This window comes from Leucopleurus acutus, assembly GCF_964270905.1.
Source record: "Leucopleurus acutus genome assembly, chromosome: 19".
NCBI lineage: Eukaryota > Metazoa > Chordata > Mammalia > Artiodactyla > Delphinidae > Leucopleurus > Leucopleurus acutus.
This window is the reverse complement of record NC_139161.1, coordinates 46,945,656-46,973,383: the sequence shown is the minus strand read 5'-3', so window position 1 is coordinate 46,973,383 and position 27,728 is coordinate 46,945,656. Positions and strand designations below refer to the sequence as shown.

The 27,728-nt window shown below is 53.0% G+C and overlaps 1 protein-coding gene across 1 annotated transcript in view; it reads right to left on the bottom strand.

Annotated features, from left to right (window-relative positions):
• Positions 1 to 1,425: 1,425 nt before the first annotated feature.
• The window catches only part of NXN (nucleoredoxin), a gene marked incomplete at its 5' end in the record, with an annotated part of 140,514 nt that continues 114,211 nt past the window's right edge, over positions 1,426 to 27,728 (bottom strand). Inside the window, 7 exons of the mRNA XM_082861065.1 lie at positions 1,426 to 2,967; positions 5,962 to 6,086; positions 7,861 to 8,040; positions 20,156 to 20,262; positions 21,866 to 21,966; positions 22,497 to 22,630; positions 24,264 to 24,381. Coding sequence (XP_082717191.1) covers positions 2,785 to 2,967; positions 5,962 to 6,086; positions 7,861 to 8,040; positions 20,156 to 20,262; positions 21,866 to 21,966; positions 22,497 to 22,630; positions 24,264 to 24,381 — 948 coding nt within the window. The 3' untranslated portion in view covers positions 1,426 to 2,784. The remainder of the gene's footprint in view (positions 2,968 to 5,961; positions 6,087 to 7,860; positions 8,041 to 20,155; positions 20,263 to 21,865; positions 21,967 to 22,496; positions 22,631 to 24,263; positions 24,382 to 27,728) is intronic.

Here is a 27,728-nt window from a genome sequence, read left to right as displayed (position 1 = left end):
TGGAAAAGCAGCTGATTCTCAGTCGCCCTCTGGCCTTTACACCTGCCCGCTGTACATGCCAACCCACACACATACTTTTTTTCTTAAGCAGATCTTTATTGCTGGGGACAGGTAAAAAAAAAAAAAATCTCATCTGTGTTGTGAAAATGGGTAGAATCGGATCTGGAAGTCATTGTGGTGAACACAGATCTGGAACCCTAGGGTGGCATTTTTACAGCCACCATCCTGCCTCATCAACCTGCGGGGCACGGTCTCCCTTGCTGCGGGCGGAAGACCTTGAGTATGCCACAGCTGGCGTTTTAACCTGCTTCCGATCAGCGACAAGAATTTTAAGATATTTTGGAGCTGCTTAGTGGGAATTTAGATGCCACCCACTTCGTCTGCATCAATAACCCTTAAGATCTCTCGCACTATAGAGACCGGAATTTTTCACTGGTGAGGTGATCCTCCCCCAGCATTTTTCCCCCAAAGTTGCCACCGTATAAACCAAAAGCACCTTTTTGGCAAACCTTCCCATTGACCTTAACCTCCACACCCCCCTCCAGAAGGGGAATTCTGGTGTCAAGGGTCCAGTTGACATTAGTGGCAAGTAGTTTAGTCGGCCCTGTATGGACCGTAGAAGGATCAAAAATGACCTCATTTTTCTGCTGCAGTGACTTGCGAGGAGGACGTCTCAACTGGACTTTGTTTCTTTTGCCCCAGAAGGTTAAGTAGTTGCTAAGAGAGACCACCTTTGTTCCAAGGCCATCATGGTACAGGGCACAGACAGAAATCCCGACCATCCTCCAAGTGAGGGTGACCTCCCCTCGTCCCCACACACCCCGCCCCCCAGGGAGACACCGGCAGGGCTCCCAGAGCAGCCCCCAGCCCTAGGACAGAGCTGGGTTTGAGAGTCTCCAACTACTGCCCCATTCTTTACAGGAGGACCCGTGCTGGACTCCTTGTGTTTCTCCAACTGGCCTTCTCAGGCTTCTGAGCACGTGTTCCCGTGAAGGGGGGGAATGAACACGTGTCCACAAGGATGTCTGTAATCTGAGACTCCACCCCCCGCAACAGCAAGTCAAACCCGGAGAGGTGGCAGCCAGAGCTCCAGCGGGGGATCTGCCTCTGACGCTCTAATCCAAACGAGAATCCCGGCTTCCAGAGGATTCGACAGACGACCACGTTAGGGCTTGGTTCTCAAAAATTCTGAAACATAGCTGCCAAACATCCGGTGAAAGTCAAGAGGATCTTGTGTGTCCCCCCCCCCCGCCCCCGCCACTGCCCACCCCACGGAGCACAAGCCAAAAGAGTTTCGTTATGAAGGACAGGAATGGCCAAGTGGTTGATAACGTCCAGAGATGCCTGTTTTATTTCTTACTAGGTGACTGCATTTCAGGCTGGTAACAGTGACAGTCTAATTACCAACTAAATTTGTACCTCTGAACTACAAATCAACAATCCCACTCAGCAAGGAGCAACATGTCAACAGCTAATTGGAGGGGGCTGGGTTTTCCAAATAAATGGTCTTGATTGGCTGTGAGTGGAGCCAGGGGTGAGGCCTGAGATTCTTTTAAAGGCCCTGACTTCTGACTGAGATAGGCTGAAACCCTGTGAGGCCCTAGGCAAAGCCTTCTATCCCAAATCCTAAGAGCACAGCTGTTGGCTTCCTTTCTGTGGTCAGTTCAGCCCAAACAAGGAGCTGAGCTGGGCCCGGCAGAGCGGACCCAGGGCCTACTCTTAGCTGACCTGTCTTTGGCCTGCACTCCCACCTCAGGGCACAGCCCTTTCTGTAGGTTCTTAGGAAAAAGCTAGGCTTCTGGTAATTTTTTTGTCTCTTTTAAGTTCTGCTTTGAGAAGAAAAGGGAATGCAGGGGTGACCAAGGGTGGGCAAGGGCACCTCAGCAGAGCTCCAGCGGCCCCAGGCCCAGAGCCGGGCTGAGTCAGGTCTGAGCTGGTGAGCGGTGCTCCTCCGGGAACACAGGACCACCGCGTCTTCTTGGGAAGATGTCCAAGGGGGAGAACTTAGTAACAACATTCCAAGATTGTAGGGGCTGTTCATCTGAGAAGGTAGAAACTGGGAGAAGGTCAAGATCAAGGAAGAAAGAGCTAGAAGGAAGGAATGAGCAGCTCCTTCTTATCACATGGGAGGCGCTCCATCAAAGTAAGCAATTAGTCCGTGAATCATTACCGTAGCGACTCTCTTCCTCACCAGAAAAGAACACAAACTTCCTTTGAGGGCTGGAGAGCCCCTGCCCGAGAACCGGCTGACAAGCTGGTGTTTTTCCCTCAGACCAAGGCAGACCAAGTCAATTAGGAAAGGACGTCCTCGCCCGCAGCTCTGCACGGGGCTTCCGCGGCTGCCGCCCTCTCCCTGCTCCACCCGCCGCGCGTGCGCCTCTGAACCCTCGGGCTCTGCACGTACGTGCCGGCACCTAAGGCAGAGCCAGAGCACCGATGCTCTGTCCCTTGGTGCCCACTTGACAGAAGAACACCCTGGCAAATACCTCACCAAGAGCTAGGGACCAAGAGAACGCTGCAGTCCCAGTTCGGGCCGGGTTATGCCAGCCCCGCGAATCCCAAGCAGAGTCTCCAAACACGGAGGTTCTTCTGCTGCTGGAGAGGATGCGCACCCTAGGGTGCTAGCTGAGGAGTTAATGCAGAAAACAAGGCACCACAGAGAGGTTGGACACTTGGGTTGTGTGATTCGGGACACCCTGGAAAAGTCCAAGGGTGGAGGGAAGGGCGGGGGAGGGGGAGGAGAAGAATGCGTTTTAAATAACATCCCGGGAAGCGGGAGCCCGACTAGATGGGCTCTGGTTTGAGCTTTTCTGCTAGGAAGTCATTCACAAAGGCCTCCACAATGGCAGGGGTGATCTCCTCCACGTCCATCACGTACTTGGCCCGGGCTGACATGTCCAGAATGGTGAGCAAAGGGGCAGCCTCGGGCAGGTTGGTGTAATCTCGCAGGGAGTCGGTCATGTCATCCTGGAAGTCACCGGAGGGAAAGAAAACCAGTAAGTTTCCAAGAAAGAGGGTAGAGAGTCCCCTGGGCCCGGACTCCCCAGAAGGCCTAGGGACGGAGCCACCACATCACCCTGGAGCGAGGCCGGCCTCCAGGAAAGATGGGCTCTCAGAACGGGGAGCAGGGCACCCCGCCCTGCCAGGGGGAGGGGCAGCCTGGTTCATAAAATTCTCTCTCTGCATCACCCCAAACCCCAGGCAAGCCATCTTTTCTTATTAGCACGAAAGCAGCTTTAACTTGTGAAAATGGGATGTCCTTTGACTACTTACTTTTGCAACCAACTCTCAATTATCTGCAGCCCCACTGTGGGCCCAGGCCAATCTGGACTTCGACTTCAGAATGTTTTTAAGAAAACAGCCCACTGCCCCCAGCCCCACAGCTGCAGCAGGGGCAGGAGTTACACCGCCAGTTCAGAAGCCGGGACCCCTGAAGTGCTACTGAAGTTTACACGGGTCGCTGTATCTATCATACGTTCCCAGTGACTGCCCTGAGGAATTTCCCTAGTATCAGATGTAGCTTTAAAGTATAAAGGCAAAGAGAAATCCAAAGACAAGGAGAAAGATTTGTAAGGGAGCAACCACCTGAGATTACCTTTCACGCTGCTGATACAGGAAATGGACTGTCTATACCCATCCCCAGGTTGTCTTACCATAAAATGTGCAAAATTCTCCACTGAATGAAAAGCCCTGAGTCGCCCTGCCGAAAAAGGACTCGGGGTATTCCTGGCCTTAAATGCGGGTGAGCAGGAGGCTCACCGGGCTCTGAGACAAGAAACATTTCTTTCTGAAAGGACAGTTCTTTAGGAAAGATGATTAGTTATTGTCTTTCTTTCCCCCACCCTATAAAGAGCAGGCACTTCCCAGCAATGCCGGGTGATGCAGCATCTCTGGCAGCATTCACCCAACTCAGTGCCTCCATCTGGGTTAATAAACAATCTTCACCATAAACAGAGGGGAGACACCTGGACAAATACCATACATCCAATTCCCGTTAGGAGGCCAAGCCAGAGCCCGCTGCCTCCCCTTCACTTTCCCTGGAGCAAACGCGGGGAGATGAATTTTAACGTCTGTTAAGGCTTCAGAAGGGGCAACTTCTGCCTGCGGGAGAGGACAGGATCAAGACAAAGCCGCAGCCCGCTCAGCCCTGGGGGATCGTGAAGGGCCTAAGTCCAGGGGCTCAGAGGCCCCCAGTTGGTGCCTGATGCTCCTGCGCCCTGTGCTCCTTCCTGGCTACCTTGCTTCCGAGGTCAGACCAAGAGAGCTGCCAAGGCCAGGAGCCCAGGTGCAGAGCAGGGGAAGGCCTGGCGGTGGGTGGGAGAGCTGGAGCCGCGGATGCCCCCGGGCCTCTGCCCAACCTCCTGGTCCAGGCTGGGCGGCCCGTCTGCCAGACCCGCACGGACAGAGGGAGGGAGAGCACTGCTTCTGGAGTCACTCCTCATCTCACGTTCACTCCTCTCTCTGCCACCCACTTAATGCAGGACTTTGGCAGAAACTTCTCGGAGCCCAGCTTTCCTAAAACATGTGAAACGGATTCAATAATGGCTCACGTGGGGCTCCGCGAGCGTGAGAGCCAGCCCGCACTCACAGCCCGCCCGGGCGGGGCTCGGAGCCGTCTCACCCTCTCTGAGCCTCACCCTCCTCATCTGTGGGACGGTAAGGACGATGCTCCCTGCCCACGAGGTGAGGAGCACGTGGGTGGTCCAGGTGAGGCGCCTCGCTCGGGGCCTGGCCTGTAGGAAACCTGCCATTGCTCCTTTCAGCCACGTTTGTAACGCGGCCACCGGAGCCCTCCAGCCCTGCCCCCGCGCTGGCTCCGCCCTTTCTCCTCTGCGCCCATCTTTCCTCTCCGAGCCGTTCGAAAGGGGTTAGAGTTTAATACATTCAGAGCGTTTTCCATTTGTGCTTTGTGTGGAGCGGGCTGGGGACCCCCAAGGCAGGGCCCTGTGAAGCTGCTTTGTTCCCTCCACCCCACAGCTGGGCAGGGTGACTTCAGCTGCCTTCCAGGGGCCCGCGGAGCAGGGGCGGCTACTGAGGTGATGAATGGGTGGTTCCGGGTGTCGCGCCGCCCGCGGCATCCCCTGGGATCCAAACACAGCGTGAAATGAGCAGGGGCTCGGACCAACTGGAGGTACAGATGGGAGCAAGGAGGACAGGGGGGCTTCAAAACGTGTATCCGTCAGTAACTGGCTTAGGCCGGTGCCCGGGTGGGGGAAGGCAGCGGCACCTGTGCGGAGGGTGGCTCGGGGTGGGGACCGGGGAGACGTGGCTGCGACCATCTTGCAGATTCCACGTGTGCGGGACCCAGGCTCCCAGACCCCCGGGGAGGCGGCCCAGCTTAAGGGCCTGCCCCTCGTCCCTCCCCCTCCCCCTCTCCCGGTGGCGAGCCTCCTGCTCGGTCCAGCCCAGCCGAAGGCCCTCCAGGGACAGGCCTGGGGTGGGAGAGACAGGGATGCCAGGAACGTCAGCACTCTCCCTGGGCTGGAGGGGTAATTGCAGGTCGGAGTGGTGGTCGGATCCCCGCCGGCATCCCATGATGGGAAAAGGCCCCCTTGCGGGCAGGGGGGAGGGGACTAACCAAGAAGACACTCTGTAAAGCACCAAGAGCTTGGTTTGGACCCAGCCCAGAGGGAGTAAGTGTTGATCGCGATCTTTGTGGCTCCCCAGCAGCCGGGGTGGGCGTAGCCTGGGTGCAAGGGGCGGGGGGGGGGGGGGGGGGCCTCTGTCGTGGGAGGGCCTCCTAGGCCCTGAGGCTGCTGTGTGTGAGAGATGGCAAGAAGGAGGCGGCAGGGGCCAGAATTGGTTTTCCTTGATATCTTTTTATGCTACATTTGTTTGTGGAGTCTTCTGGAAGCACGGTCACCCCAGACCCCCTTCAGACATCCCCAAGGGCTGTTATCACCGGTGTTTTAAAGCGGGCCAGCTGAGCCAGCCCCGGGGCCAGGCCACAGCAGCACTCACCTCCCCCGCCACAAAGAACAGAAGCGGCGCCTCCTCCTCTTTGGCTTTGTACTTGGCGATGATCTTCTCAGCTATGGGCTGGATCAGCTGCTTGGCCGCCTCGGACTCCCCGTCATCCTCAGAATCTGTGACAGGAGAGAGAAAGACACAAAGACGCACTGGCTTGTCAATCAAGATGGAGTGGTGCCTGGGTCCAGGGCCTGACTTGCCCATCTGAGCAGCGCCTGAAGGGAAGAGAAGCCTCCCCTGGGACACCAGCCTCGCCTCCTGGGTGCAGGAGCGTGTGTCCCCAGGCATAGGCCAGCTTGCTCGCTGCTCTCACACACAGGCTGTCGTGAACCATGCCCCCAGGAAGAACCAAGTAGCGCTAATGCCCAGGCAAATGCAGTCCTGTTCACTGAGCTCTTCACAAACCCACCTTGGAAGCTAAGCCTCCCCTAGGCCAGGACCTGAGGTCCCGGCAGTTTTTCCTCACAAGCACAGAATGAGATGCCGTGACTGCGGATCTCTGACTTCCTAATGGAAATGGCAGAACTGGTGGTGGTGGGTCAGGACTGTGGTCTGATCAGCAGCTTTGGTGGCGGTTGGGAGGCACCAGGGCACTGGCAACTTCACAGCTGGCAGCGGGACTTGGCTGGGAAGGGACAGGCTGACTGCAGGGGAGAACCCCCAGCCGGGCTCCCAGAGCCCCCTCTGGGCATCTCTTGCCTCCAGTGAAACAGCAGCATGGGAGCAGCTCACTCCTGCCGAACCCTGAAACCCAGAGCAAGCGCAGACCGGGGGTGGGTGGAAACAGGTGCCCCGGAAGTGCCACACCACCCGGGAGGCCCAGTGCGCAGGCTCGGCCCCACACACTCTAGATCCACAGTTAATTAGCTCCGTGATGCTGGGAACTCGCTTTGCCTCCCTGGGACCCTATTTCCACATCTGCAAATGGCCAGTGAGGTTCCCTACGGTCCCTCAGTTCAGAATTGCTTCCCAGGCCCCAGGATGTGGGCGTGTGAGCCTGCCCAGGAAAGCCCCAAGGAGAATGGTCCCCCAAGGCCAGCCCCTCCCAGGGCCTCTGCCCTCCAAGCTCAGGGCCAGCCTGCAAGTCAGCTTGCTTCAGGATTCCCTCAAGTCCGCATGTTGGCTCCCGCCTGGGGGCCCCCAAACCAGACTCGCAGAGAATGGGGGTCGGATGCTGCCTGCATTCTCCAGCCCCTCACCGTGGTGCGTATGGCAGCAGCTCAGCCGTGATTCCAGTACCATATTTACTTAAAGTTGGAACCAAGCAACGAGTCCCAAGGCAGAGGGCAAGGTGGACCTTGGCCAGCAGTTGCTCCGTTTGCAGAAGGAACCAGGGTCACCCTATGGGCCTGCAGGGAGCCCGGAGTGGGTGTTCTGTGTCCTCCTGCTGTCACCCACTGAAAGTCAGAGTGGGAGAGGTGGGGAGACTGAGGGGCTCTCAGCCCCGGAGATGCCCCCCGAGGCCGGGCCCTGCTCCAGCCACCCTGGGGCAGCTCCTCAGAGCACAGGTGAGCGGCAGCAGCAGCTGGGGATGAGCCTTGGCCTAAGGGGCCCAGCCCCCCACAGCTGCTGTGCTGCAGCCCGGCCCCCAACAATGGGTCTGTTCATCACGGGGCCGAGGGCTTCCTCCCGGGCTGACCTCTTCCTCCCAGCTGGCAGCCGGGAGCAGCTAGGAAGGAAAGCACAGCAGCAGCTCCCAGAACACCACCCACCACAGGGGAGAACCACGAGTAAATCACTGGGGTCAGGAGCACGGCAGCCGCGGAGACAAAGGCCCGGGCCCTGCGTTGCTGGCAACAGAAAGAAGATGCGGGCACAGACTTCCCAGATCCCCACCCAGTGAGCTCTGCCCATCCCGTCCCACCCTGGGGCTCCCGCTGAGCTTCATACCTACAAAAAGGACGAGGCAGGGGCCCTCGTTGAGCTGCACGGCGTTGGAGTCGGAGAGCTCCAGCACGGGCTTGGGGTGCCACGGGAAGCCCCTGCAGTCCTCGTCGTTCAGCACCTCCACCCGCCCCTGCCGCGTGATCACCTCCCCCTGTGGGTCCAGCACAATGAGGGTGGGGATGCCTGCAAGAGAGGGTGCGAGATTGGCCACAGACCCACAGTCCACGGGACGGCCCCCTAGGACACAATTCAGCCGGAGAGCTCTGGGATGGAAGCTGGGCTCAGCCTCTGAAGGGCCAGGGAGCCCCCCGGGTTGGCAGGTCACATCTCCACGGGAGCCTAATAAGCAAGTCACTCCCCCGCCCCCCGCCTCCTGGTGAATGCACTGAAGCTCCCACCTTATCCTACCGCCACATAAAGATCAACAAGGCTGTGCGTTTCAGAACTCAGCACGGGGGCTTGGCACGTAGAAGCAGGGAAGTCCTAGAGAGATCCCCAAGAAGCAGGAGCTGCTCCCATACCTGCAGGGAGTCTAAACCTCATGAGGTAGTGTGAACACCCACTCCCCTGCAATGCAGACCAGCACAGGTCAAGGGCAGGAGGGCCCCACCCGTGCAAGCACTGGGGGCCTGTTGCTGGGAGGATCCTGGGACAGGGGCTGCCAGGGGCAGAAGGACAGGAGGAGGACAGCTGGCCACCATCTCCAGCCCTGCTGCTTGGGGAGGTTCCAGCATTTGCTCTGAGGGAGGCAGTCCCTGGAGGGAACATGCTGACGGCAGTGCTGTCGCCCTCATGTTAGAATCCTGGGCTGGGGTAAGAAACGCAACACAAAGCGCCCCGCAAACCACAGCCCGCCTCTAACCATAAAGCCTCCAGTGGAAAATCAGAGGAGATCCCTCCCGGGTTACAGTCGCATGTGGGTTTTCCACCTCCCTGTTCTTTGTACCCCATTCCCCGCTGCTTCTCCAGGCACCACCCACAGAGGCAGACTCGGCCCTGCCCTTTGGGGACACTTGTCTCTCCACTGGCAGCTGGTCCCCTCCCCCCTTGCACCAACCAGCTGCCTCCCCTCTGGAGCTGACCGGAGCTTTAATTTTATATGGGCCAGGGAAAGCCGGAGCAATTTAATATTTATAGATTCCACAGCATTCAGTCGGTAATTTGCTCCACTGACATTTTACTTCGCCACGGGGGGCGATGCTGAGGTACCAGAAATACAGCCCTGGTGTTATGACCTGCATGGTGGCTGGGGCAGCGGGCATGCAGCGGTGAGCCTGTCTGAAAAAGGAAAAACGAGTCTATTATGTTCACACGTATTAGAAGGAGTGGCTTGGCATGTTGGGGAACAGGTCCAGAGAGAAACAGACTCTGGGGACTGCCTTTCCCACAACGCACAGCACATACAAACGCACGTGGCTGCAGCCGGCACACTCGGGCTTTCAGGATGCGCCCAGAGCTGTCCGGGCCTCCTGAGTTGTCCGGGTCTCCTGAGTTGTGTGTCAGAGTACAAGAGACTTGGGGCATTTCCAGCCTCATCCTCACAACGGCATGTCATCCCCCAGAGGCCTGGGGCTCACATCAGGTGTGTCCCCAACCCGGATCGGGCTGGGCTTGAGTCAGAAGCCTGAAGGGAGCCTGGGGCTGGGGCCCACAACATGACAGTCTGGCCGTCTGCAGACAAATACCTCCCCAGCACCATGCCTCATCTCAAAAATGCCTTGGCCAAGGTCTTTAATCAGTTTCTGAAATTGGGCAATTTCAAGTGTTGGGCTAAACCAGGGCCTGCCCACTGCTATGATTAGACACTGCAGCAGGCCTGTTTGTAGCTCAGACGTGGGATGCTGAGTTGGTCTGTGGAGGGCAAGCGGGCACAGAGGACGGACAGAGAAGGCAGGAGAAGTAAAATCCAAAGGCAAAGAAGCTCACTTCCTGGTTTGGTGCCTCGGTTTCTCCCAGTGACTACTCTAAGAGGCTTCTTTGTTACCACGGCTGCAGCCTCTCTCCAGTCATGGCTGGTGGGAACCAGGGCAGCAGGGCAGGGACACAGGCCCCCAGCTGGCTGCCATGGAGTCCTCGCCAAGTCAACAGAGGAACAGCTCCGCTGGGCCCCCGGGTCTCCCCACTCCTCCCCCACGGCTACGTGAAAGCAAAGTCCCCCTTGTATTTGGTGCTTTGAGCCCAAGATGATGAGGTGCATGTGCCTGTGGAGTGTAAACAGAAAGCGACTCGGTACAATGACCACAGACTTCAACCAAGAGAAGCCCATTTCCGGCACATGGACAGAGAAAAAGAATCAGCAAGCATCGGGCCAGGCCGCCTTCCCATCACCGGATCTTGGGTTAGCTTGGCCCTGGAGCCCTAAGTGTCTATGTTCCTCCAGAGACGAACCAGCAGGTGAGAAAAGGAAGCTTGCTCTCAGGCCATCTGCTCTGTGCTCCGCACAGGGCGTGGGACCTCACTCACTCCTGGAAGTACGATTATCCGCCTCCTGCAGATGTTCAAGTTGCCTGCCCAAGGTCGTCTGGCCCGTAAGTGGCCACGGTGGGACAGGAAGCCTGGTCTGCCTGCTGGAAAAGCTGCTGCTCTTTCTACCAGGCCGGCCACTGGCGGGAGCGCTCACAGCCCCGGGTTGGGGACTCTCATCCCCAAGGAGGAGCTGGGCAGGGCGGGCCCTGCATCCACACTCTCTGCACCACCCACCTCCCTCTTCTCTGAGGCTTTGGGGAAGGAGGCTGAGATACGATCACCTCTCCCCTTTCTCCCCCACCCCCCGCCCCATCAGGCCTTTCCTGCTCCCCCCTCCCTTGAAGCAGGTTCCCCGAAGCAGAGACTTCTAAGGAGAAAATAGGGCAGAGCCTCTTATGGGAAACTTAAAGGGAATGGAAAATTTCTAATCAATGCCTTTGTACAGAATAACTACCACCCCAGCAAGGGGCTCGCTTCCCTGACGGGAATGAAAAGGGAGCAGTTCGCCTCTGCTTCTCTTGAACTTGTCGTTTCCCAGCTGGGATGGCTGGAACGGTTGGAGGCAGAGTACAGAAAGAATTCTAAGGAAGACCCCGGAAAGTCACTTAACTGCTCAGAGCCTCATTTCCACACCGTCAAATGGGGGTAGTGATAGTTTCCCGTCTTACTTGGGGGCTGGAAGTAGAATGACACGTAGAAAATGCTTTCGAGCAGACCATCTGGCACCCAGTAAGTACTCCGTAAATATTAGCTCTTATTATAAATAAGTTCATCATTATTTTTTTTAATCATCCCTAAGTTGATCATTTGGCTCGCGAGAAGGGACAGAAGACTGGTGCCTTGCTCTCGTGAGATAAACAGAAACCTCCACGCTGGCTGGAGGGAGTTCGCTAAAGAAACGGAACACCGAGGCGACGTCAACACCACAGGGAGGGCTCCGGGGATGGTATAATGCTGCCACGTGTGCGGTTGGTGTTCTCTCGGTTGCACCACCCCAAGCTTAACCTCTGCGAGTAGAACACACACTCTGCACTCCTAGAGAGGGCTTCAGCCCCAGGCCCCCACCCAGGGGAGCTTGGGTGGACCACAGCAGTGCCTCAGAATCCCCTTCAGCATCTCCCCGAAAACCTAGAGAAGAAGGAACAAGGCCTAAGAAGCCGGCTCCATACTGTTTCCTCCTGGGAGGAGCCGATTTGTGAGTATTTAAAACCATCTCAAAGCCACGTGCGGGACTTCCCTGGTGGCGCAGTGGTTAAGTATCCACCTGCCAATGAAGGGGACACGGGTTCGAGCCCTGGTCCGGGAAGATCCCACATGCCGCAGAGCAACTAAGCCCGTGCGTCACAACTACTGAGCCTGCGCTCTAGAGCCCGCGAGCCACAACTACTGAGCCCATGTGCCACAACTACTGAAGCCCGCACGCCTAGAGCCCGTGCTCCGCAACAAGAGAAGCCACTGCAATGAGAAGCCCGTCCACAGAGTAGCCCCCGCTCGCCACAACTAGAGAAAGCCCATGCACAGCAACGAAGACCCAATGCGGCCGGAAAAAAAAAAAAAGCCACGTGCATGGAGACTGTCCCATAGTTGCGTTTGGTTGCTTTCCTATCACCAAGGAAAGAGGGAGTTTCAAAGGAGGTGGTGGGTCTGGGGCAGCACCTGGGGGTGGGAGAGGACCTGGTCAGGGCCGTAACCCAACTTTGTTTCTCTGCTTCTAGATGGCAGTGTGATCGCAAAGATTGCTGGCAGTGGGGAAGAGAAAGGGGAGGAAAAGCAGACCCCAAGACAGGAAGAGTGGGTTAGGGCACGTGGCAGGGCAAGTGGTTACGTGATCACGGAAATAAATGGTCATCATGAACACTGTGGCAGTATGGAAATGTTTGTAATACATGGGTGAGTTGAAAATGCAGAATACACAGTGCTATGTGTACAATTACAACTATGTAGAAATATGCTTGAAGACAGAGACCAAAAGGACTCAGAAAAGTGAAAACAGTTGTGCTAGGAAGGCAGGAATGTGGGTGAAATAGATACATATTTGAGTTTTGTTAAATGATATTATGATGAATGCACTAACATTAAATAAAAATCAAACAGGAACCGTAGGGCAGCAGGGGTGGGATGACAAATACAGACCACGCCTTGGCAACATCAACCCCAGTTCATCACATCCCTCTTTTCCTCCCCCTCCTTCTCCCCCAAACCTTCCCCTACTGGGAGAGCTAAGGAAAGGAAGAAGGCAGCTGGTTTGAGTGGTGAAGCTCAGAGAAACCCAAAGGAAGTCAAAGGGATGAGTCTGGGCCCACTTGAACTCGGCCAGAAGGCCCGCGTCAGGAGGCACAAAGAAGACTTTTCTTTTTTGACCATGCCACGTGGCATGCGGGAATCTTAGTTCCTGGACCAGGGATTGAACCCGAGCCCCCCTGCAGTGGAAGCTCAGAGTCTTAACCACTGGACCGCCAGGAAGTCCCAAAGAAGACATTTAAAATGGCAGCGTTCTTGTAATAGAGAAAAGCCAGAAATGACCAACTATCCACTGACATTGGAACTGATAAACAGGCTGTGGTACAACAAAGCACTTCACGGCACTGAAATAAACCAGATGTAAATATCAACAGGGATAAATCTCAAAAACATAATGTTTAGTGAGAAAAGCAAGCTGCATTATGATATTACAGCATGTCAGCACTTAAGTACACTTCTAGAAACACACCCAGCACGGCTATACATTACTCACGGATTCAGAGACGCAGTGAACATCTGAAAACAGATGAGGAATATTCACAGTGAAGGGGTGATAGTGTCACCGCTCTCCCCCGCTGGGGAGAAAGAAGGGGCAAGGCTCCACGGAGGAGTAAAGGGAGCCCCACTTGGTCTGTGTTTAATGCTCCCATTCGTTGATAAATACCTCAGGCAAAGATGTCAGTTCTAGGTGGTGGCCACATGGGTGTTTGTTACATTATTCTTTGTCCTTTCCTGTTTTTCCTTTTTTTATGTTTTCAGAATGAAACAAGACGAGCAGAGAAGAGCACTGAGGCTGCTCTGTAGGCCCTAAGACAGCCCCCAGCCGCCCTCCCCAGGCCCAGGGGGCCAGCTCCACAGAGCCTGCGCCAGCCCTGTCAATACTGAGATTTGCCTACAAAAAACACCAGCGTGGGCCCCTCGCCCTCTACTCATTGAAAAACACAATGGCTGAATGTTTCGTTTCTATAGAAAATAAAGAGACTCTGCCTCAAGTCCATTTTGTGAAAGGAGCAGGGAAGAGGGCAAAGGAAGGGAAAGAGAGAGGAGAAGGGCGGGAAATGGATGAGAAAGGCAGGGAAAGGGGAAAAGGAGAAGAAAAAGCCAGAGGATAAGGCTAAGGAATAAGAGGGCAACAGAGAAACAGAAGATAAATAGATCCCGGGAGAGCGACGGGCCTCACACAACTGCCTCCTGGTCTTCCCTGCTGCTCTCCTGGTGGCAGGGCCTCCGTCCACCCTGGGCCCTGTCGCTGGCCCCAGAGGCGGGGGCGGGGGTGGGGAGGAGAGGAACAAAGCCAGCGAGGGCCTCTAACCCAGGAGAGAAGGGGCTCGGAGCCTCCCTGCGCAGAACATGGTATTCTCCAACAGCCAGCATTAGAGAATTGCTAATGGGATCTGCCTTTTGCCAAGTGCGTCTAAACCCTTTCCTTAGAAAGGCATTTGTCAGCAGCTTATAGGGCTACAAATTCCCCAGTCTGCACAAAGCGCTGGGAGGAGGGAGGCCAACCCAGCTACTCCCCAAGGCAAAGGAAGTGGATGGAGGCCACATGCCAGGCTTTGGTGAACTCAAGCGGCCCCATGAAGACTGCTAGCTAACACGGCCCGGGCTCAGGCCAGAGCACCCGAGGGACCAGCAACCAGCCTGGGAGCAGATGCCTCCTCAAGGCCTGCAGCAGGTCCTGCCATCTCTGAAAGGGGTGACTGGAGGACACAGCCTCAAGACGCAGACTCTCCCACCACCATCTGGATGGACACCTGAACGAAGGGGCAGCACCTTATGCAAGGCCTCCTCGCGATGCTGGAAGATACTCAGAATCCGGGGGCGCTCTGAGCCCAGCTCCCAGGATGCTCAGAGGATTCCAGGTTCTTCTGCATTGCCCATTTTCACCCAAGCCTGTCCAGGTGACACAGAGCGGCTCTGCCCTCATGGGCCTCAAGATGGTCTGATGAAGTCATTTGCGCGCTATAAGGCCCAAAGACAGGCCAGGTGGAGCTGGCTCAGCTTGGGTGCGGGCAGGGGAAGGTACCTCATACTGCTCTCTGAAAGCACCCTCATCGAAACGTTCAGGAAGAGACAGAAAGTGGGGTGAGAGACCAGGACACAGAGTCAAGCAGGGAGCATGAGCTCTCCCAGATAGAGCCCTGTGGGATTTGCAGAAGACCAGAGAGCTGGTGGAACCCTCCACTGACTCTGCACATGCATGGAGTGTATGTACGTGCACATCGTGATACTGTAACATAGTGAGGCGTATATATTTGGCCTTCATCCCCAGCTCCTGGCACAGAGCTCCTAAAACCCCTATAATTTCCTGAATGATTGGGGTGATAGGAACATCTTTTGTTATAATATTTGGTCTTAGTCCCAGATCCTGACGCAAGAGCTTCCAAGACTGTTGGAATGGAAGTGGTAAGAGTGAGTGTCTTTTTGGATGCTCGCGAGATGACGGGTCTAAGTCGCCAGAGAGACGTGGTTAGAAGGTTGGAACATTCAGCTCCACACCCTTGACCTCAAGAGCTGGGGAAGGGAGAAGGGCTGGAGGTTGAGTTAATCACCAATGGCCAATGATTTAACCACTCATGCCTACATAGTGAAAACTCCATAAAGGCCCCAAAATGATGGGGTTCAGAGAGCTTCCAGGTTGGTGAACATGTGGAGGTGCTGGGAGGGCGGTGCACCTGGAGAGGACATGGGAGCTCTATTTGAGCAAGAAAGAAGAAAGGGGATGGAGAGACACACAGACATTCTGATGCTGTAAAAGATGCTTCATGGTGGAGAGGAGGGAGACTGAGGGAATTCAGGAGAGCCGGCCATACGCCCACTAAAGCAGGTCTGCTGAGGAGAGAGACACTCCCCCAGGGGAGGAGTCTGGGCCATGGGAGATGCCGACAGGGAGGAAAGTGATGGCCCCGGGACCTCGGAACCCCGCCCCTCGAACAGGCTGTGGATCTTCTCGACCTTATATTTTGGTAGTCAAACGCAGTGGGATGCTGACTGGTAAGATCAATGGAAATGCTGCCAAAGAACTTACTAACGACTAATGCACCGGGGAACCCAAAACATGCCATGAAGCTGAAGCAGCCTGTGAGGCTGGAAGGAGGCAGAGGCCGCCTGGGCCACCTGCCCTAGAGCCCAAGGGAGCAGCCACCCTCTCTCTCCCCACAGGCAGGCCTGTCGTGAGCCACAGCCTGAGGTCTGGCTACAGTGGGAGCTCAGTGAGGCCATCAGAAATATCAGAGGATAACACGCCTCTGGGATTTCTCTTCTAGTCTAGCTTACACGTCACTACTGTACTGATCTCCCCTTAATCAAATTTTTCACAAAGCTCCAAAGCCCAAAGCGCCAAGTTCAAGGACCACAGCCTGGTGCTCAAGGCCTTCTGTGATGCGGCATCACCAGCCTTATTACCCAGTCTGCCCTACAGTACACCATGGACATCCTACTCTGGCCTTTGCCCTGGAATGTCTCAAACCCTCTACCTAAATCCCATCCATTCTGTAAGGCCCTGCTCTAGAGTCACCTCCTCCAGGAAGCCTTCTGGGCTCAAGAGCTCCAAGCCAGAGTCTCGTGTGAATTCAGACTATTCCCCTGTCTGCCCTTCATTAAATGCTGCCTTGAAAAGGATCCTGTGTGGCTCTTCCACACTCTCGATTCACCGTGCTTTAGTGCATCTCTGGCTTCACAGGGCCAGAGGCGGACAGACAGATCAGGGTCAGCCGGCAATGTCTGACAGGCCGCTTGCAGGAATGACTCCTAAGGCTTAGCCAAAGGGGTCAGTGATCAGGTGAGCAGCTGGCAGAAAACACTGTGCGAGGGAGAGAACCCAAGCGTGAGGCAGCAGGAGGTAGAGAGCTGGGAACGCAGGCTGGTCCAAGCTGAGGAGGGACTAGTACAGATGGCAGGGAGTGTACACCGTGGAGCCAGCAGACAAGGAGCAGCGGGACGGGCCAGGTGCAGGGCTGGGCTGCAGAGGACACTCGCCGGTGCAGAGCTGGGTTCTTTTGTGTGGCTGCCCGGCCGCTGCTTGCCTGGGCACAGGGCCTCTCCAGATCAGCTTTCTGACTCTCAGCTGAGGGCTCCTTGAAGTCTGGGAACCACATATGTACTCGTCCTCACACTGCCAGGCCTTAAGAGACTGAGCCAAATGAATGCATCTCTGAAAACTCTCCATTCTCTTCCTGCTCATTTGTGGTCACCCGCATCCTGGCTGTCTGGGCCACACCTAGCAACCAGGGCTCCTACTGCTGTAATATTTACATGTCGATAGCTGGAGAATCCACAAGGAGAGTTCCCTTCTCTGCTCTCTGAAGGCAGACAGAAAACAATCAGTTTAATTATTTTTCCTTTTTTGTCTTTTTGGCCACACCATGCAGCATGCGGGATCTTAAGTTCCCCAACCAGGGATCGAACCCACACCGCCTAAAGTGCAAGTGCGGAGTCTTAACCACTGGACCGCCAGGGAAGTCCCACGATCAATTTAATTTTTTCGTGCCCTGCCAATGTCTGACAGAAGGGTACCTTCTAGCCTCAGCCGTGTGCCCAGAACTTGTGCGGAATCTTGCAGGGTTTGTGATTTCTCCTTAGGAGATTGCTATTCTGTGCCTACCCCGCCAACAAGGGCCCCAAGAAGCATCTCACAGAGCACAGGGAGGGTAGAAACCCCCACCCTCAAACTGGCTCTGCATGACATAGACTGTCCTTTGGTAATTTATTACTTTCAGGTGACCTCAGGGCCTTAGCATCGACCACTAGAATATGACCTGCACCTCACTGGCCTCCACCCCCAAGAAAGGGCAACTCCCTTCCTCAGAGAGGAAAAGGCTGTGCTTCACTGAGGACGTGTGTTTGGAAAGAAGATGCCCCCATATGGAGAGGCTGCCTGACTGAGCAGAGTGGCCAAGTGAAGCCCAGCACCCGCTCTGCTCTCGGGGACAAGTTCAGTCTTCTGAGCCCTTGTACAAAGTGACACCTATCTGACCAACACTTTTTAGTTCTTCAGAAGATATCATCCTACTGCAGTTATTTCCCAATGTAAATCCCATCTTGCCCACTCAAGGGCAGCCCTGGGACACCCTTCTGGTTTCTTATTCCCCACCATGCTCAGTGTACAGTATTGGTGGTTAGCTGGAGCTCAAGAAATAGAATCCTATGCATTTAAATCTACTCCAGCTTTTTTCCAAAAAGGATTTGAGGCTGCTTAAAAAGTGCATGATATAATCCAATAAAAAACTGATGAAAACATCCCACTGAAAGGAAAACAAGGAAGGAAGAGAAAACCAAGCTAGGGTCAAGGGCACGCAGAGAAATGGTCAGCTTTGTAAAACTGCTAAAGGTGGCTACAAATTCAGCTCTGAGTTTTCTAGGGGCTAAAGCAAGGAAAGAACTGTGGTCTGTGATGAAATCCAAAGTACACGAAAGATGAAAGAAAAAAACAAAAATGCACCTCCAACTGCAAAAGAAGTTCAGTTTTTGCTGGGTGCTAGAGGGTAATTTCCTGAACATGAATTCCTACAAGTGGGATTCTGAAATTAAAGGTTTTATAGATTTTTAAGGCCTCTGGTGTACATTGCCAATTTCTCTCCTTGAAACGTTGTCCTGATTTAGATTCCCACTAGCAGTCTGCTCTCTTTCCTATACTGGGGATTATCTTTTTTTGGCAAGTAGAGTTCTTTGCAAATGTGATAGACAGAAATTCAGTGTTTTAATCTGTAAATCATGAATGAAGATTATTCTGAATATTTTTCTTATCCATTCTGACAATATGCGTCAGGTGAATTGCCCACCTCATATCTTGTACATATTTTCAACTAAATTGTTTGTCTCTCTCTCTTTTTGGACTGGTATCTGGAAAGAGCTCTTTTTCTATGAAGGATATAGATTCTTTGCCACATGTGTTATTAATACTGTTAGTTGCCTTTCTGTTAGTAAGCTTTTTGACATCGAAAAGTTTATCTTTTTTAGGTTGTAAAATCAAATATTTCCCTTTTTTCCCCCTAAGTCAGTCAGTTAAATATTAAGTGCCTACTCTGTATCCAACAGTGAAACTGCCCAGTTTTACTGAAAAAAGTTAGGTTAAGTAACTTGCTCAAGGTCAGTCAGCAGTAGGGGGGTAAACCCTCAGCAAATACTTGTTGAATGAATGAATAAGTGAATTGAGAGACATGAAGTTTTGCTTATCCCCACCAAGTGGCAATTCAACCCACTGTTTAGTACGACTGGCCTAGGATCATCACTTTTCTCAAGCAATACTGCTCCTACCCCAAGGCACACATGCTTTAAGGCTCTCTGCAAGCAGAGTGCTGGAAGGAAATACTCCTGGGCCATCTCCTTTAAATTAACCAACTTGGTACCCGTCCTTCTGGACCAGTAAACCATGTCATGTCTCTCCACGTCTGCTTGGAAAGAAAACTGCTTTCATCTTTTTTATTAGTAGGAGGCGTAAGGCTCCCAAATTCTCAAAGGATGAATAGACCCAGACTTAATGCCCACAGTGTGGTCCCTGGACCAGCGGCAGTGGCATCGCCTGGGGGCTTTTGCTAGAAATGCAGGATCTCAGCCACACCCCAGAACCACTGAATCCGAATCTGCATTTTTTGCAAGATCCCCAGGGAGTTCTTATGCACATCTGAAACTGAGAATCACCAATTTTAAATGAAATATTAATGTTTTGAAACTAGCTCCTAACAAAGCCAAACGCTTACTCTAAATGGTGAAGAAAAAAGGTTAAAGAACCTGATGAGTTCCCCCACAAGCTGTGGAGTTGGTGGGTAGATCTTGATTTGTCTCTTTTTCTCCACTTCCTATAAACCAAGACACTGAGAACTCAAATATTAGCTGTTATCTGTCTAGGGTTGACCAGGATCTGGTGCCACTGATACAAAGACAATGAATTTAACTCTTAATAGGCCACCAAGAAAAAACCTGGCTGGGTGGAGGCTGGGAAGGAGGTATTCACATAATAAAGAATAAAAACACAGATTGTCTCACTAGTAATCATTATTTCTGAAAAACACCATGATTAGTACTTCAAGTCCAAGTTTTCAACACTCTCAGGAAATCAACTTTCTTGCCTAAAAGGCAATAAATACCCCCTCAGCCGTCACTGTGACACTTCAGGAATGTGCGAAGTATGGGGTTTGCATTATCCTATTAACGCTCCCAGCGACTCTTTGTGGCAGATGTATCATCCACAGTTTACAGATGAGGAAACCGAGGCTCAAGGAGCTTGACTAACAGAACCAAAGGTCACCCTCAGGTCTGTTTGACAGAAAGAACCTTGGGATCGGGTTTTGGCCGAGTCATTGTGCAGGTGTTCTCCATAGCCCAACCACATTAGAACCCACTAGGCCGGGTGGTGAGAAGTAGCTGTCTCACTGGGACAAGCATTTTCAAAAAAAAAAAAAAAAAAAAAAATGGCTTTAATGAGGGATAATCTACATACCTTAAAATCCACCGCATCTTTTTAAGATGCTAAAGAATGCAAACATTCATGGAAATAAAGATGTTCTTTTCCCTCTAGAAGGAAAGCCAAAGAGGTGGTGAGCCCAGACAAGCGAGCAGGATTCCAAGGAACCCACGAGTCGGGCACACCTACCTTGGATTCCATACAGCCGGTTGAGGCGCGACCGCCGGGCCTCGTCGGTGTAGGGAACTGCGAGCCACGGCATCTCACTGAAGTACTGTTTGAATGAGTCCTCTGACCTACAGAGACACACACAGGGAGACAAAGCCCCGTTACCCCACAAGGTACCACCACTGGGTCCTCCCCACCTTCCACCAAGTCGTGCCCAGGGCCCTACAGATGCCGGGGCTTCTAATCATCGTGCTCCTCGGACACCAGGCCGGAGGACACTGTCCTACCCATTCCAGCGCACACCCCAAAGCAAAGCTCCACACAACAGGTGGACGCCAAACTGAAATGCCAGGCCACTTCAACATCCTGCTTCTCTGCACCCTACACATTCAGCTCACGCTTAACTTCTCCTTTTTCAACATTGACAGGTCTTACTTTTATGAGGAGTCTAGATGTTCAGACACCACATTCCCCGCCATGTTTGTAATCTGTGCACATAACAGTGATGTGTACAGGACACTTAACCAAGCGTATACCTACGACTCCATGTCTAAGAAACCCTAGGAGTGATAAATCTAATCAAGTGACAGAAAGCAGATCCGGGGACCTGTGGGGCTGGGATTTGGGGGTGAGGATTAACTGAGAAGAGGCACGAGGGATTCTTTTAATTGATGGGAATGTTCTACACCTTCACTGTGATGGTGACACAGGTACATACATTAGTGAAAATACATTGAACTGGACACCCAGAATGTATGAATTTCATTGTATGAAAATCGTACTTCAATAAAGTTGACTTTTTTATTATTTACTTATTTATTTTGGCTGCGCCACGGGGCTTGCAGGATCTTGGTTCCCTGACCAGGGATCAAACCCGCACCCTCGGTAGTGAAAGCGCGGAGTCCTAACCACTGGACCGCCAGGGAATTCCCAAGTTGATGTTGTTTAAGGCTTTAACAAAGTGACTCCTCCCTGTGGCATGCCTTCAGGCTTGCCGCACTCCATGCAGGGGTGGGGGGGTTGGGGGGCTCGGTGTAGTGGGGTGGGGCCCACGGGCCAATAAACTGAGGACAGCATCATGCAGACATCAAGGGTACGACAGTGGACACAAGGCCCTCCGTGTGTTGCCATCTCAGAGACCCTTCTGTGAACAGAACACCTGGCGGCTCAGTCTGAACTGGGGCTGGAGTTTTGAGATGAAGGAAGGTCACTGATGAGTAAAGCCGGCAAGAGGGCAAGAAACAGAGGAGACTGAGGCTAAAAGGCCCTGACGTACTCCAGGAAGAATGTCTGTTCTTGTTTTGAGGAGAGCCCCTAGAAAAAGCACGTGGCCAGAGCTAAGAGAAATGACTGCAGAGCCCACTAGGATAGGTGCCACATTCCATCAGTCTCCGGCTCTTTTCTTTCCATCCTCCCCCCTCCACATCCTTTCACCACCATCCACAAAGCTGAACTAATCAGAAAAAAATGCGTGCTAATCTCAAATGCCCCAGGCCAGAATTGGGATGTCCCTTAATAATGACAGCAAGGACGGGTTTTTCTTGGCTCTCCTTCAGACAATTACGTGAGTAAATATGAAATGTATCTGTCCCTCCGATAATCATCCCAGATATGTCTTCCCTGATGCCTATCCCCCAAGCTCTAAGCTTAAAGAGGCGAGATGTGTATGGCAAGAGACATCCACCTAGAGAAAAGGGGAGATGCACCGCCACTCTCTCCAGCACGCGTTACCTGTCTGCACTAACAAAGATGATCTCGAATTTCTGGCCTGCCTCCTTGATCTTCCGGTAGGATTCCACCAGGACCCGGGTGAGGCTTCGGCAGGGTGGACACTGGAAGACATGAGTGGGATCCTGCAGCCTCACGTCACGCCTTCGCCTTCCCAATTCCCAGCCACCTGCCCGTAGAGGCCAGGTCAGCAACACCCAAGCAGGATTCGGATCGCGTTTCCAGTTTATGGAAGTGGCAGAAACAAACGTGCCTCTCGTGATGGCGCGTATCCAGCACAGGCCCTGCCCCATCCACGTGGGTGCCAGCAGGCAGCAGTTAAAACGGGCTCCCGCGGGGCCCATGAGGAGCCCCGTCAGAATGGGTTAGGAGGACTCCTCTTTTTATTTATTTATTTTTTAGGGGGAAGGACTACCCTTTTAGGCCAGTCCAAAGAAGTCGTTTTCTTGCTGCTAATATCATTCATCACAATAAGCACTTGCAGCATGCCAGCAATGCATTGGGCACAGGAGAAGGCAAGAATGCCGGGAAATGACACCTGAGCAGTCACACCTCCAGAAGCCAACCCCAGCTGGGGCTGGTGGTGACATCACTGCTCCCTTCTGTCTGGACTAAAGAGGGACCAAACACTCACCCAGTGTGCAGAGAAATAGACTCCCACGTGAGACCCCTCCAGGCTGCTGCTCTCCAGGGACTGCCCATTATTTCTAAGCAAGGGCCCTGCAATGACTTCCCTGAAGGGTTTAGGCCCCCAAGGGAATTCCAAACCTGAAACAGGCAACAGATAGCGAGAATGTTAAGACTCTTCCTCGTGGCCTCTGACCCAAAAGGCCTCAGGGCTGCAGAGCATGACAACTTTATCACCAAACAGTATTTTTTAACATACCCATAGAACCCGCAGCTAAAGCAGGAATAAAAGCAGGACTCATCCACGGCAGAGCCCTACCTACCTTCAAGGCAATGGTTCCTGAACCTGCATGACCACAGGACCCATCTCCTGGGGGGCTTTTGAAAAGTACAGAAGCCCAGGTCACCCCCCACCCCCAGTCTCAGGATTCAGGGGCAAGGCTGAAGATGCATGTCCAAAACAAAGCAAAACGACTCCCCGAGTAATTGTGATGATGGGACAGTTGGGAAATCACTGCCTTGGGTATTAACTGTGAGTTTCTTCGATTCCAACCCTGGACTCTCAGTGGCTCTCAGCTCTGCATTTTAGAATCAGCTGGGGAACTGTAAAATTCCCCACCCCCAAAGATTCTGATTCAGCCGGTCTGGGTTGGGGCCCAGGGAACCAAGTGAGATGAGAATTTCAGTCTACTGAAAGGAAAGCGTAAAACCACTCAACCCAGATGGTCGACATTCTGGTGACACGTAAGCCCCAGGCAGGAAGAGCAAATGATATGCTCCCCCCCCTCAACAGAACAGTGTTTTCTCACAGGGTGGTCCAGGGACCACTGCCTCAAAATCGCCTGGGGTGGGTGGAGGATGGGAGGGAGAAAGAGGCACAGCCTGGCTGAAAAAGCAGGTGGCCAAGCCCACCCTGAAACAAAGGGATCCACCATTCTCTGGGGGTGGAGGCGGGGAAGCTGGGTTTTTAACAAGTTTCAGAGTGGAGTGTGTGTGTGTGTGTGTGTGTTTACATTTCAGAAAGTAAAGACTTGGTTCTACCTGCCCTGGTTTTTACTGAGGACAATTCTTTGAAGCAGGTGAAATTTTTACTGGGAAAATTTGTGACCCGGGTTGAATCCTCCAATTGGATCAGTAAGTGAGGGACAGAAGAACTTATAACACTTCTATGACTTTTATGACTCCAGTGCACAGGGTTGGGGGGCGGGGGTTGAGAGAAGGAGAGAAACAGGCCCTGGACAGCCTCTGAGCAGGGTGATGAGAGCCACCCAGGCACAGCCAGCCACCCGGCCAGTCAGCAAGACCAAGGCTTAGGACTTGAGCAGCCCCAAGAACTGAGGGGCCCTCACCGCCAGGCCAGCAGAGCAATGCAGAGATTGCGACTTTGCTACGGTAAAATTTTAATGAGAACAAACCCCGAAACCACACAGTCTGCCTCTGATTGTGAAGGTGAGAGCTGCCGTTGAAACAGCACTAGGAGTCGGAATCTGGGCTCAAGCCGCTTCTCAATGGCCTCCTCAGCCCTCAAAGCTAAACTTCCTTTTTCAGATTCCATCTCCGCTGGCCCATGAACTAAAGCCCCCACGAGGGACATTCTGATCTCCGTAAAAATCTTAACCATGACCTGGAGAATACTGTAATTTCATCAAGACAATATTCTCTAGCCAAATAAACCCGCACTCATCTATTTCCTTTATACGCTCTCTACCAACAGGGAGGAGGGCAGGGCAGGGGGGTAGAGCAGGGAGTGCGGGTGGACAAAGCAAGGTCTTACCCTCTGGGTCATCGCGGATCACCAGCAGCCCATTCCTGCACACGACCTTCCCGGTGGTGGCGTCTAAGAATATTAGCGATGGAATGTTGGAAATTCGATATTTGTTCCAAAGTTTAAGCTATAAGAAGAAAAGTAAAAGAAGGTGGTTAAATCCAAACCAGATTAATTGCAGAGTTCTTTGGAGCCTCCTGGGCCTCAGGGGTAGACAGGCTGGAAAACACGAAAGTACAGATTAAATGAATTACTGATTGAAAGCAGGGCTGGCTGGGCAAAAGGGGCAAGAGAAGCTACAATCCCACTTGTCCCTGCGGCCTGAGACAGTGGAGCGGACCCCAAGTCAGAGCCACACCCAGGTTCGAGTCGCAGCAGAGGCCGACGGAGAACCACACTCGCCCTGGGTGAGCTTTTCTCTCCTACCTCCCCCATGGGCACTGTCTCTAAGAAGCATGAACATGAAGATGGATCAGGCATCTTTCAGATACAGTCAGATCTCCACCAGGTGGTTAAGGCAGGAAGGGAGGCTTTTTATTGGTGCCTCTCCACCCTATCAGCAGGCAGGTGTTCGGCCGTGTCCCCTTGGCCCCAAGGGAGAAGGGACAAGGGCATTCCACAGATGACCAAGAGTTAAAATCGGCCCCCCTCCCCACTTCACCAGGTCCATGCACCGAAATATCGGTAGTCGCTCTACGTGTGTGCCACTCAGCCTGCAGACACTGGGGAAGCACGGTCCTCAGCCAGCCCCAGCCCTCATTTCCCTGTGCCACTTAAAACAATCCCCAGTCCTTGGCAGGTGCCTGCAGTCAGCTGTGCCAGCTGTCAGAGGGCCAGGGTCTGAGAGCCGAGGCTGAGAAAGTGTGAAGGCGACGGCCCAGGGCTAGGAGCCGAGTGTGTGCCGGCTCCTCTGTAAGCTCCTGGCCGTCTGGGTGGTGCTGGTCAGGTGGGCTGCTGAGAGCTCTGGAACTGAACTGCCAAGGCCAGAAAGTGACGTAAAGAAATGAAATGTTGAACTACCAATGCACCTCCAGAAAAGAAAGAAACGAGGGGAGATTGCAGGATGGCCCACTGGTGATTCAGCTGGGAGCCTCCCTTCCGGGGGCCTGGGGCCCAGACAGGAGGGGCTGGCCCTGTGGGCACTGGCACAATAGGGTATGGAGGTGTCGAGGGAAACAGGCATCAGAAATCCAGCTGCATAAAGCAGAGGAAAAGGCATGGGTGGCTGTGATCATTGTTTTTAACTCAGTTCCAAGCAGCCAGGGAGTTGGGCAGTGTATGTGCCAAGAAATGTGAGGCCTACCCAGCCTACGGAGACCTGGGTCTTGGCAGGAAGGGTTGCGGGACCCCATCTCTAACTGGGTGGGCCCCCCTTAGTGCTGCATGTTTTTCCCAGTCTCACGTTTCCATTGGGCTCCCCAAACCGGCCAGGACCTCAGATCAAGGGTGACTCTGCCCATCAAGTTTCCAGTGACCGATTTTGCACTATTCCCAAGAAACCCGATACAGGATTCAGATTAAACATTCTTAAGAGATTCAACAACAAAACAAGACCATCCTACCAGTGGGATTAGCTTTACAAGTTTGCTGGTACCAGGATCCAGCCAGGTTAAAAAAAAAAAAAAAAGTTGGGGTGGTGGGGGATTAAGTTATCAGATTTTCCTGATTTCAAAAGTAACTACTGGGGGGAAAAGTAACTATTGGGAAAAATGGGAAACATAGCAAACCACAAAAACTGAGATAAAAATAACCCATGACTCATCACTTATGAAAGCTTAGACAATTTTATACTCCACCAATGGCAAATGAGAGCACCCGTTTCCTGGTACTCTCACCAACATTATCACTACCATTAGTTTTCCCAATTTGATAGGAAAAAATGATGCTCATCTTTGTTGCTTATCTTTCTTTTACTTACTGATGTTTAGGAGATACACATCTATCTCACTGTTATAAATACACTGTTTTTCCTAAGATATTTTTTTACAAGTGGTAAGTGCTGCAATTCATTGAACAGATATTAACTGAGCACCTACTATGTGCCAGCCCAAGGGACAAGAAAGAACAAGGCAGATGACGTGTCTGCCTTTGCAGAGCTTCTATTCTAGTGGGAGAGACAGACAACATAAGCAAGAATATATAGAGAAAAATAATTTCAGGCACTTGTAAGCAATAAAAAGAAGCCAGAGCAGGGTAAGAGCGAAGGCACACTGCAGGGAGTGGTACACGTTTTAGTGAGTGCTCTGGAAGGCATCTTTGAAGAAATGGCATTTGAGCACAGATAATGACATGAAACAAGTCACGTGCACACGGGGGGGGGGAGGCTGAATGGGAAAGGTGATAGTGGACGCGGCCAGACAGTCAGGGAGGGGAGCCACGATGAGGTCAGAAGGGCAGTCGTGGACCAGATCTTCAAGGCCCTGTAGACGTGTAAAAATAACGGAATTTTATTCTAAGCATACAGTCAGACCTCCATATCCACAGGTCCCGCATCTGCGGATTCAACCAAGCGCAGATCAAAAATATTCGGGGGAGGGCTTCGCTAGTGGCACAGTGGTTGAGAGTCTGCCTGCCGATGCAGGGGACATGCGTTCGTGCCCCGGTCCGGGAGGATCCCACATGCCGCAGAGCGGCTGGGCCTGTGAGCCATGGCTGCTGAGCCTGCGCGTCTGGAGCCTGTGCTCTGCAACGGGAGAGGCCACAACAGTGAGAGGCCCGTGTACCACCAAAAAAAAAAAAAAAAAATTCGGGGGAAAAAAAATCAAGAAAGTTCTAAAATGCAAGGCTTGAATTTGCCAAGCGCAGGCAACTATTTACATAGCGTTTACATTGTAGGTATAACTATTTACGTTATATGTACACTGTATTAGGTATTGTAAGCAATCTAGAAAAGATCTGAAGTGTACAGGAGGATGTGTATAGGTCATATGCAAATATCGTGCGATTTTATATAAGGGACTTGAGCATCCGCGGATTTTGGTATCTGTGAGGATCCTAGAGTCTTGGATGACCAGGTGAGGTCATCCAAGGAGAAGACACGGCTACAGAGGAAAAGGGACCCCAGGGGAGAGCCGGGTACCACCCACAGCAGGCTGAGGAGTGATGAGTGACACAGGAAAACAGGGAGACTCCAGTGTCCCAATAGGCAGGTGAGCAAAGTGTTTTGGAGAGGACAGTGTAGGCCACTGTGTCAAATGCCCTGAGATGTTGAATAAGATGAGGACAGAGAACTGACCAGTGGATGTAGCATCAATGGTCACATATGACCTTGATGGGGTCGGGGAGGAGTCAGCGCAGGGGTGAAGCTGACAGACACACTGGAATGAAGAGGGAAGGACGGGGCACAGCTCTGTCCAGCACACATGCCTACAATGGGCCTGGGACCCAGACAAGTCCAAGTCGTCCCGACAACACGTGAAACATCAAGAGGAGAATAACACAAAGAAGAAACGTTATAAAAAGAGGAGAAAATAG